This window comes from Pseudorasbora parva, chromosome 20 (genome assembly GCF_024679245.1).
Source record: "Pseudorasbora parva isolate DD20220531a chromosome 20, ASM2467924v1, whole genome shotgun sequence".
Lineage (NCBI taxonomy): Eukaryota > Metazoa > Chordata > Actinopteri > Cypriniformes > Gobionidae > Pseudorasbora > Pseudorasbora parva.
The window spans coordinates 38,712,796-38,725,026 of NC_090191.1; the positions used below are offsets into that span (position 1 = coordinate 38,712,796).

Consider the following 12,231-nt stretch of genomic DNA (forward strand, 5'->3'; position numbering starts at 1 on the left):
ATCTACAATGAGAAATAGAAAACAGGGACCACTTTATTTCGATGGTCCACTGTAAGTAACTTTGCATGTCAACTATCTCTCATTAGTATATTAGTAGACTGATCGATGATAGGGTTCGGGGAAGAAGAATCCCAGCAAGCAATAGCCGTGGTCATTTCACCATCTCGGTTAACGATAGAGCCGATATAGTCCAGATATGAGTAATCCACTTCTAGTCAAAATAACCTTGAATTTGGTTACACGCCGTGAACAACTTGCAGCATGAACGATATTTCCAGTCACGAGAGATAACAAGGTGTTTAGTTTTATTTTCTTTGACATGTTCATGTTCTAGATGACTTGTTTGTTCATGAGCTATGGTTAGATGTCTATTATATTTTCACTGACAGCCCAAATTTTGCCTGGTTTTTGCTATTTTGTTATCTTAGACATCTTTTAAAAGGTAAATTGCTTGGTGGGATAAGTTAACATTTAGGTCCAAAGTTACTTATAGCAAAGAGTTTAGAGTTTAGTAGTAGAGTAGTACATAATACTCATTTATGAGAACGTGCACTGCACAATATGGCACACTGTAAACCCTAACGCTTAAAATAACATGGATTTGAGGAGAGCCAACACAAATGATTTCAATCAAATGAACTTTTATGAAAAATTTAGAACTTTTTTTACTTTTGAGTTCACAAAGCTGACACATTTTAAGTCATCTGGATTGTTTCATTGTTTTGAATTTTACGGAACTGTTAATTTTAATTTAGACAAACTTAAATTTATCTGAAACGGGGCTGGGATTTCTGTTTCCCAGGATGCTTTGCCTTGACACTCAAAAGGGAGAGTAAATGCTCAAATGAAGTGCAAGATTAATGTTAAGGTGGAGATTTAGTAGTGTTTAATGTTAGTTTAGAAGAGTGTTATGTGTGTGAGCTTGGTTTAAGAACAGATTTCTGTTAACTGTTCTATATATTGTCGACTCTTTCAGGCATTGCTGTGATATGCTATTGCTATTTAAGCAGCTGACAAAAGCTTTTTTTAATGCTATTGAGCGTGTGTTAAGAAACAGATTTTGTTGCTGAAATGAATGCTATTTAATTCTGAGTTCTGCAAGCAGTTTTTGAGGTTTAACTCTTCGCCTATTTAAGTTGATAGGACTTGGTCTTGGATACCTGAAAAGCTGCCCGGAGGCACTTCATTGCTGAACATCTGTAAAGCTCAGACTTTGTGATGCATTGCTTGAAAACTATGAAAACTGTTCCTCAAATCATGTAAAAAGCAATGACATTCCATCAATGGTATGCTCCTCTCGGACTGGTTTAAAAGGATATGACTTCATTTGTGAAATATTCCTAAATGTCCTCAACTCATTGCTTCATTGAATATTGAGCATCAGCTTCCTGGTTGGGGAAAAACGACTGAGGAAGTGCTTCAACTTCTGTGGGCGCAACTACTGGTAGTGTCATGACTATGCATTAACAGAAAATGTCATACAGGCAGATTTGTCCCACATTGAGGCATGCGACAACATTATAACCCTTTAGCCAAAAACCTCTATCTTTTGATGTCCCATAGCCATACAAAAAAGGAATAAACACTCACATACCAGGAAGTTCACACCAAGTATTAACGGGTAAGTTGTTATTTTTAGTGGCTTTTGATTAAAAAGAGGGTGCTGTACAAAGAGGTGAAAGTTTTGTTTATGACATAATTTCACATTGCATTAATGTCACAATGCATTTGCAGCTCTGGATATTGAATATGAATATGGATCATCTATTGGCCATGAATGTTCAGAGCAAACGAGAAATTATGAGACTTTGGAGAGACATAAATGCTTTGTCTTTTGTTTTTCTGTGACTGTCCTAATGTGTTTGTTGTCAGACGGTTAATTGGGCTCCTCAATATGCTTGTATGTCATCACTGCAATGCTTGAAGAGCTCAAGGTGTCGTTCTGCACAAACATCTCCAACAAAGGGTCAGCCAACAGAAAAAAGGAATGGATAATAGAGGGCTGTTGAGTGTTTCCTGTCCCTGCCCATTATAAAATCATACGTGTTCTCCATTCTACTCTTATAATATGCATATAGTACGACAGCTTTAACTGTGATTATCTCGGCTGAGTCACGCTTAATGCCTGTGAGCTCAAACTGTGCATTCCTTTTTCAACATTTTTTTCTTCTTCAATTGGCTGCCATACCTAGTTATTAGGATCTTTTGAATACGTTTTTACACCAATTCGTGTAGATGAGAATCTATGCAATTTTTTTTTCATTCATAGGTTGCTTTAGTTACCAAGCACATATGAAGAACTAAACATAACCTACTCTAACTGGTTATTTTGCCAAAATGCTTTCACATAAACCCACACAGACGATCCCTTGGGGATATTTCTCCACATGGGGGATATTTTTCCCCTTGAGAAATCTTCATTGCAGTCTTCATCACAAAACATAAAATGCAGAGCATATTCAATATGAATACAAATAAAAGTAATTTAATGCGTTTAATTTACTAGCATTTAACTTCCATTTAATGCGCACATGCGTGTTAATATTATTAATAACATGAAAGTTATTAGAGTTTCCAATGCATGATTGACTAATGAGCGAACAGCATCACTTTGGATAAGCACAGAAACCCTATAAAAGCCATCTGTCCATGCTGGATGTGTAGAAGATTATGCTTGTTGAGATAAAGAGAGGGAGAGAGAGAGAGAGAGAGAGAGAGAGAGAGAGAGAGAGAGAGAGAGAGAGAGAGAGAGAGAGATCTGCGCGCTGCACTCGCCAGTAGGATTCTGCACGCACCGCGCGCTTTCTATCTGGAAACTTTCGAAAAGGATTCGTTATAAACTCATTACCTTCATGTCGGCACTGCTGCATATTTCCTCACCGATGCTATGGTTACCTTTATTACGGTATGTATCCTTTCAAAGTTTGCTCGAACTGCTTCCATGTATCGTTTGGTGGGAATCTGGAAGGCTCCTGGCACGGGTGCGCATTTGCGCCTGTTCTCCAGGACGGTTTTCTTTCTGTGCGAGTTGCCACTGAAAAAGTTGTGCTTGTCAAACAAGGCGTTCTCTAGAAAAACTACTGCGTAATTTGGAAAGTTATTCGACATATTAGCGTTAACGCGTCCTTGGAACTTTAAGCGCATTTGCGTATTTGGGAAGAATTTGAACTGATATTCGCCTCGGGCTGAGCTGAAAACCAGTACGGGCAAATTCACTTCTTACCTTTCCCAGAGTGCTCTTCTCTTTATGCACAAAACAATAGATTGGTGAGAACTTTAAAAAAAAAAAATCCTATTCAAAGAGACTTTTTAATACGACCTTCTAATGCGTATCTGTCTGTATCTCTCTGTACCTGTGTGATGCAACTTTAAATGTATAACTTTATATCTATCTAGATATATAAATATTATCAGATGCACTCATTTAAAAAAAATCGTTAAAACATTAAGCATTAAAACTTTTTAGATCTTCTTAAATGTTTCTAAGAAACACTTGGCTCTTTCATCTTTCCTCCGAGAGCTGGCTGAGATTGGCAGACAATCCCTAAAACAGATAATCCACATAAATCTGTGCTGGAGATGCTATTGGCCTGTGCTTTCGAAGCCCTTCAGGTTTTTTTGTGAGTTCAAGTTATTGCTCTTCTTGTTCCTCAACTGGAACTTGCTGGTATAGCTATTTTGTCCCCCCTACTTGTGTATTTGATCGCACTGTTTCCTCCAGCCTGTGTGTTTCTGCTTATGTTTCCCTGCTGTGTGTGTGAAGGGAAGTCTTGTGCAGGCATGCTCCTGAAACAATCATCTGTCAAATAAAGGATTTGACACAAGGCAACCACTGTCGAGGAGGTTAAAGGGTTAATGCAGATCATTTAAACTTACTGGTGAACATGTGTCAAAAGAAATATGTGACATGACTGCGGTGAACCCCTGGCCCTATTGGAGGATTTACAGCGTTTTCTCTAGTCTTATGTCATTATGAAATTTGATGAATTACACTTTATATGCAAATTTTCCAGTTTCTTTATTAAGTATAAGTGAATAAATACCTTATTTAGACAATAATTTTAAAATCATTTGTACAAAATAGACTAGATAACAGGATAACTAATTTACTTTTGTGATTTTTTTTTCCATTATTGTGGCTTTGAAACACTTCCATGCCAGTGGTTTACTCTCAGTGGTTTGAGTTCATCTGTGCAGTGGCTCTAAAAGCTGTGGGGGTAAATGTTCGGGCCAGTTCCAGCACATCCCCATTTTTCGGTGTAGCTCCCTGTCACTGTAAAATGGGAACGGCATAAAAATGTTGGCTGGCCATCAAGGGGTCTCATCAATTTTATCACGGGTCACTCAAACCCAAAAACGTTTTTTTTGGTCACTATGTTTAAACTGTGGGAAATTCACAACAGTGACCATATATGGATCGTCTCATTATAGAATACCTTATGTATGCCAAATCATGCAGACAGATAGTTGAACATGGTCATTTGTCTATAATTAATTTAATTATATTTTTCATCTTGATAAACGTGATAAACTTGCTAACAGGTTACAGAGTCTGAGCTGTCAGTTCATTGCACCGACAGACCCATCATCAAAATGACAGATGGCAGTCAGGCCTAAATTCATCATTTATCAAGGCCATGTTAAAAGAAAAGGATCATTTCTTAGTAACTCTTATTTTTTTACACTATTGAATGATGTATAGAAAACAAAACCAATGGTTGAGCTAGTGATAATGCATCAATAAATTGCACAGTTTAGCGCAGAATTTGCAATCGCATTTCCATTCTTTAGTCACGTTTACCATATCAACATGGGAGCATGGCATGCTGGGTAATCTTTCATACTTATGCCTTTACTTTCACTATTCCGGCTAGAAGAGCAAATGCTGTGTTGACAAGAAACTATAGCCGAATTTGGTTGTGCATTTCCATATAGTACAGGATTCTCACTCTAATGCCTCTACCCATAGTAAAAGGTTAATATCACTCTTTTACTATGGGTAGAGGCATTAGAGTGAGAATCCTGTACTGAGGTTTGTACAGTAGCATCCATCTTTAATCAAAAGCGAGAGATTGCTCCAGAAAAATTAACCAATACCGTTACCAATAAGATACAATAAATAGTCATTTTTACCAGAAATATTCAGCACATGTTGTGGTAATCGTGGTGTTTGATACACTGTGGTTGATGTCTAGACATTTTATAATCATACACCCCTCACAAAAATGGGTTATTGGATTATTTAAAACAAATATTATCCATATTGTAGTCATGAGTGTGTGGTTCAGGTAAACCCTATGCTATGAGGACAAACCATCCCACAAAAAAGGCAATCCTTGTCCTTGTGGAGACATTTTTAGCTTATAAACAGCTTACAATCATATTAAGTGGTTTTTTAAAATGTAAACACGCAGAAAGTTTTCTGTGATGGGTAGGTTTAGGGTTAGAGGATATAGATTTTGTACAGTATACAAATAATCATTAGAGCTATGGAAACTCCCCATAAAACATGGAAACCCAACGTGTGTGTGTGTGTGTGTGTGTGTGTGTGTGTGTGTAATGGAGTCCAGCTAGTGAGAGTTGTTAAGGTAAGGTTTTTAGCGTCCTTGTTAACGTGCCCACCTACCATAACGTGGACCTCGGTTAGAATCCCACTCGGAGCAGGTTAAGTAGGACCGGTCCCACTTGGTGCCGTGACCCGGACGGAAGTAAGGTTTTGGGGAATGTAACGGACATAGGCCATTAAGAGCTGTGCGAGTAAACCTCACTCCCCTGATGTCAAGAGGTGCACTAGCAACTAACGCTAGAGGCTGCGGTCTTAGCATCCTTGTTAACGCGCCGCCTCCCACGGTTGGAGACCACGGTTCAAATCATGCTCCGAGTGTATCAATAAGGATCGGTAACATTTGTTGCTGTGACCCAGATGGGAGTGAGGTTTAGGGGGGTGGGTGTAACGTAGGCCAGTAAGAGCTGCACATGTAAACCTTACTCCGCTGGCCTCGAGAGACACATTAGCGACTGACGCTACATGCTGCGGTCTTTAGCATTCCTTGTAAGTGTGTCGGCCTCCCACACTGGAGACCCTGGTTCGAATCACACTTCAAGCAGGTCAAGAAGGACTGATTTTAAAATTTTAAAAAGAAACTGAATATACTTAAGACTTATTTTTATCCAAAAAGAAACATACCTTGTCTTAAGTGTGTCTGAACATGCCCAGAATACATCAGTTTTTCCAAAAGGCTTCTAACATGTGTTCTGGAAGTGTCATGAGGTGAGATGCATTAAACATGAAGCCACGGTAGACGTATCAACCCTGCTGAGTGGAAGTAGCTACACCTTTTGTAGTTTGTATCCTTGACAAAGTGTTGCTGTCAGCTGCCAAACACCCGTCTATCACATTACATCAAAACAACCATCTAACATGATCACGTTACAAACTGCAAGATGTGTTAATTACACTAACTGTTGTGTTTGGCAGCCTCGTGTCAAACAGAGAGCGTTTTCTTTGTTTATTTTTACAATAAAATCCAGTCTAATCGCTTATGACTCCCAGACTTCTCTTTAATAGTCTGTTTTATGGCTCCAAGACACCAGACTTTGACTTTTTTGTTGTTTTTTTGTTGTATTTTTATATTTTATATTAGCATTTAAAATAGGCTTGTAATCATGGCTGGTTTTAGGAAAATGTTTCTTCACCAGTTGCAATGTATGGAAGGTAATTTGTTCGAAGAAAATAATGTAAAAAACTATTATTCTTCTGTTAAAGGATCCTTGTGAGACCAAGATGGTAACTATAATTTCCAAGTCTTAAATATTAAGACCTTAGAGCTGTTGTAATCACTTTTCATAGACTATACCATTCAATGTACCATTGGCCGGTTATAAGAACTTTCCAGAAACACATGCCGACTGAAAGAACTGTGTTAAGGGAGGCGTTGACACCAGTTGCCAAGAAGGCCAAACAGCTGCAATGCGTCCCTTACACTGAACGACTCCATCATGAGGCACTGAAATTTGACAACATGACATGAGCTAGCATGCTTCATAAAACATGTTAAATGTGACCTGGAGTAAAGTAATGCTTGTGTATACATACTCTGAGCTGACAGTTTACACAGCTTGTCTAATTACGATATAGAAAGTCTGAAAACCTTTGACAAAACCCACCTATAAATCATAACTCAACTGTTTGTCTTCTGAACGTAATGTGCGAAGTCAACGAGCATCTGTGTACATTTTGTTGATTGCAATAAATACAAGCACCTGATGGGTTTTCGAACGCTGCAGGTCATGGCTTACATCTCACAACCATTCAGAACTAACCCGAGATGTGTGTGAGCACTGCATGAATCCAGATGGAATTTAGTACAGGTCAGAGATGGAGTGTGTCCAGACGGGGGTCTATGCACTCTTTTCGGAGAACATCTGGAGGCAATTGGACAGCATTAGGGTTTAGACGCTCTTCTTTGAAAATCCTGGGTGGATTTCTTCCACTGGCACGCTGCCTCCTAAGCCATCCTGAGTCCATCAACTTGGGTAGCTCTTCTTAAACACAAGAGAAATATGTACGGTCATAATGTCATGTCCTCTTGATTCATTCCATAAGATGCATTGGATAGCATGTCCTTTTTTCATGATGCTTTCATTGTGCTCTAATGCACTGCTGACAGACCAGTTGTGTGCATTGAGTGCACCAACTTTAAAGTGGCTTTTTACCTTTTTATATTGCATTCTCCGTTTCATTGTACTGTTTCTAGTCAGTATTATTTCTGCAATGGCATGTATGCACATGTTTCGATCTCAAACAATAGCCAAACAGTTAATCATGTGCCTGTATGGAAAACTCTTTGAGTCGGTTTCTTCCAAAAGATAAAACCCTACTCCATGTGACTGACGTATATCTGTTAGCTGAGGGCAACGATTCAGTGTGGATCGTCTTGCTATTCTGTAGTTGGACACATGGCTCGAGGTCTAATGCTCATTTCAAGATTTTAATCCCAGTCTGACAGAAAGTAAGACCCTAAGAATGGGAAACTTTAGATTGTGAATGTATTTGACGGATACAGTAGAACATTTATATTTGGTGTAAATGTCAATTTGTCAGTGCAAACTGGCCACACTAATTTCACCAATCGTGTTCCTGGAACAACATTCCAATCAACCAATCACATCTGAGGGTCAAAGTTAAACCTTTGAACGTGCTTCTAACATCAGTATTATTCATTTCTGTCTGATTTAAGGGATCAGTTATGGGGTAGGGTTATGTTTTGGGGTAGGGATATGGTTAACGTTACATTTTCAGACAGGAATGTACACATACATCAGTACAAAATATGTTAACCCAGGAACAGGGCTAACTCTAAAAAAAAACAGGAAGTGCTGATTATTCAATGCATGCTAAAATAGTCCCATGCATGTTGACCATGCAACTCCAATATCTCTTTTATCTAGACTGAGGTGCGCAGCGAGCCTTGTTGAACGGTGTGTTAAATGGTGCATTGGGTGGTGTGAAGGCTGTTGCTAATCTCAGGTCAATCCTCTAGGAGTTAAAAGCTCAGGGAGTTGTAAGCCTCCTTTGCCAGCCTTAGATGATCTGCGTAGGTGGTGAAGAAGCCCCAATGTCGAGGCCACCGACACAGTGCTGTGGGAGATTAACACCTGTCATACATGGACATGCTATTCTGTTGATTCACAGCTAGGTTTGAACTTTAACGTTAGTCGAAAACAAGGTATACATATGAATGTTTTCCCTTTTGATGGTGGGAAAAAAAACTCTAATTTAATTGCTTAAAATAGCTTGTAACTCTACACCCATTCTTCATTTACTATAAGCCGATTCATGAATATGCAAATTAGCCCCGTCTCCACTCACTCACACCAGCTCTTTTACTCAAGTTACTGAGGTAAACACTGCACAATGGTATCGCTCAAAATGTCAGACACATAACGGTAATTAATATGATTAGCCTTTGTCTATTAAACAACTAATAATGTCTTGCTAATGTTCGCCATCTTAGTTTGCCTTCTAAAAATCAGCATCTTTAGAAACGCTCAAGGAGAACATCAGTGGAGAGAGGCATATAGTTCATAACATCATAATATACATCGTATACATAATTCACCTGCTATATTGCTAAATGTACATGATTTTTCATATCAACAGAAAAATATACCGGTAACGGTATTGAAACTCCACAGTTTTCAGAGAATAGTTAATGATATGCTAAAGCCCGCCCCCCTCGTGACGTGATTGGTTCCAAGGTAGTTTGTGAGGTCAGAAACACCAGCGATTTGTCTTTGGTGTCAATGGTGTTGACTTATGAATTTGCAAAGAGTTTGTCTCAAAGCATAAAAACACCACATAGACATTTTAACAACATTAAAAACTTGACTCGACTGGTGTTTCTAAAATTAAGGAAACCACAAGTGTTTATGCGGATTAATCCTAAGGCAAGTGCAGAGCTGTGCAATCGAGTGGCCTAAACCAGTTAAAGGAGATCAAGGACCAGATTTTGACGCCTAATGCTCCCGTGTCCTGGAATAAGAGTTCACTGAGAGTGCCGTTTTATAGTTTGATATTATGCCATAATGAAATATTGGCTAGATAGCCAGAACCTTTGTTTTCCAGCAAAGAGAGAAGCTGCTACCAATATAGCAAAGGGTTATGAATTGATATCACAAGACTCAGGTTATATAAAAAGCTATTCTTTTTTTTTGCTTGGATCAAACTGATTGTGCAGGACAGTTTGTGTGAGAGTCAGCTGTGTGTAAATGAAAGGAATTTCTTGATGTAGTTTTCTGAGGTAATTTACTGCTGAGGCTATATTCTTGTGAGCTTTTAAACAATGCTTACTTGTGTTTGGGATAAAACACAAAGCATTTAGTCGAGGGGGTTGTTGAGCTGTTATCTATCGCCTTTAACGCATCAGTTTTGGCTGAGGAGGAGCGGTACTAGAGTAAACAGGACCCAAGGGTGATTTAAGAACAATATCCCTCTGATCTGCTGAAGATCAGTCCACTCCTAGAGCGATTCTTGATTCAGCCCCAACCCAACATACAATCAAGAATTCAAATATTGCATAATTTTTATAGCCAGTAGACGTGCCGTATGTGGTGCTAACATCCCTATCAGCACTGGCAATCAATTACATCTTTGCTAAAATGGAAAAAGCGCATGAATGGGTGAGCTCGTACAGTACGTGCCAAACAGTTCATCATTGCAATTTGTGTTTCGAACTTAATACCGCATGAAAAGTCTCATCTCGTCTCTGACTTTTCCTAATTATTCAAAATATGCAGTCAGCTTCTCCCTTGTCCGACCTAGTTCCTGTGGATTAGGGGCGTCAACCAATTTGGGCATTCCGAAGAAATCAACCTAGAGTCCATTATCAGCTGACTAGGGCAATCACATGAACTTACGGTGTCATTCCAGACGCTTAAAACAGTGTGGTGTGGTGTGGTTTGGTTTGGAGGTTGTGTGTGTGGAACTGCGACCAAGGGAAATCATTCACCACTTTCATATCATGAACAATTTGGGTTGAGCAGAAGAGGTTAAGTGATTTACACCGCTGGTCGGGCTGTAGCCGTCACTTTGCTTGCGTTTTTAACCAGGAATGTTACCAAATGCAAAACTTTTATTCAATAACAAGTAACTTAGCCTACATGCTTTTTGTGTATGAACTGTATTGAGTCCTCTTTACACACAGAAAAATAGAGTGTCAAAATTGTACCTTTAGCTTGTCGCTAAGGCAGTACCCTTAAAAGGACATCTTTGTACCTTTTTTACTCCTAAAAGGTGCATATTAGTACCTTTGAGTACAAATGCGTACCTTAGGGTACTACTATGAACCTTTTTGTGGTAAAAATGGTACAATGTTGTTCTTTTAAGGGTACTGCCCCAGCGACAAGCTGTTGTACCCCTAAAGGTACAATTTTGACACCCTATTTTTCTGTGTGTATGTACCCACTTTAATAGCTTTAAGGGATTCATCGAGGCTCACTCAGAGTTTGGGTACTTTAGTGAGTTTATTTTTGCTTCATTTCATCAGTTTAAAATGTTGTTATAATCCCCTTAAATATCCTTTAGACCTTTATGACAATATAAATATTATTTGATCAAAAAAATTGTGCATTAACCACACGTGACCCTGGACCACAAAACAAGTCATAAGTCGCACGGGTATATTTGTGACAATAGCCAACAATACATTGTTTAGGTCAAAATTATATTTTTTTCTTTTATGCCAAAAATCATTAGGATATTAAATAAAGATCATGTTCCATGAATATATTTAGTAAATTTCCTACAATAAATATATCACAGATTTATTATTAGTATTATTAGTCTTAGAAAACAGCCTTAAATATGATAACGTTTTACATAATTGCCATAAAAAAACAAGTTATGCAACAAAATATGAATCTTACAATGTAAAAGTTTTTATTTGTACTTTAAAGGAAAATTTCACCTAAAAATAACAGTTCTGTTATACTCTGCCCTGAAATCACTGCAAGATGCAAACTAATATGCAGGAATTTAATTTTATTTTTTTATCCTTGCGCACAATAGTTCATATAAAGCAACATAAAAGTATTCAGAAGTTTTACCCTGTGCGAGGAAAAAAGAACAATTCATTTGAAACCTTCCTATCTTCTCAGCACAAATTTGTACTGGTGCAATTTCGGTCACGCTCGTGTGACTTAAGAAGTGTTTTATTTTTAATATTCTGTTTCTAGTCATTGTATGCTGTAAACAGATTCTTCAAAATTCTCCTTTTGTGTTTCACCGGGGAAAAAAAGCATATTTATGTTGAAATGTGTAGACTAAAGCTAAATGCCTGATATACAGCTAGTATGGATGTACGTCAGCTACTCCATAGTAGCATTAGCATAGCCTACTGCAAATTTTTGCAGATGTTACAGATGTGCAAATGAACATTTGGAATGTTAGAAGAGAACAAAAAAGCCCCATCTCCCCTAACCAAACCTCTTTTTTGGCACCTTCTCGAAGAAGAATGTTTAAGCTGCTGTTCATCCATTAAGAGACACGAATGCACATCTGTGCTCCTGTGAGACAAGAACTTCCTGCATTTATGCAACATGACAGAGCAAAGCACATAAAGAAATATGTCTTTTTTTTTAGGGGTCAGAGATCTTTAATGTGAATTTGAGAGAAAAAGCCCCTCTGAATGGATCAGTTAGTTTAGCGAGGGATTGCATTATCCGTGCTTC

The 12,231-nt window shown here is 38.3% G+C and overlaps 1 protein-coding gene across 3 annotated transcripts in view; it reads left to right on the forward strand.

The window, feature by feature from the left end:
• Nucleotides 1-12,231, forward strand: part of ntf3 (neurotrophin 3) — a 56,163-nt gene that overhangs the window by 35,640 nt on the left and 8,292 nt on the right. The window contains exon 2 of one of the 3 annotated variants that reach the window (XM_067428232.1): nt 1,564-1,621. The exons of 1 other annotated variant lie outside the window; for it this stretch is intronic. Coding sequence is in view for 1 of the 2 variants with exons in the window: in XM_067428230.1 (XP_067284331.1) it covers nt 2,888-2,905 (18 nt within the window). In the remaining variant the exon portion in view is untranslated. Of the gene's footprint in view, nt 1-1,563; nt 1,622-2,753; nt 2,906-12,231 lie in introns of those variants that run through there. One more of the 3 variants, XM_067428230.1, reaches the window with a different exon arrangement.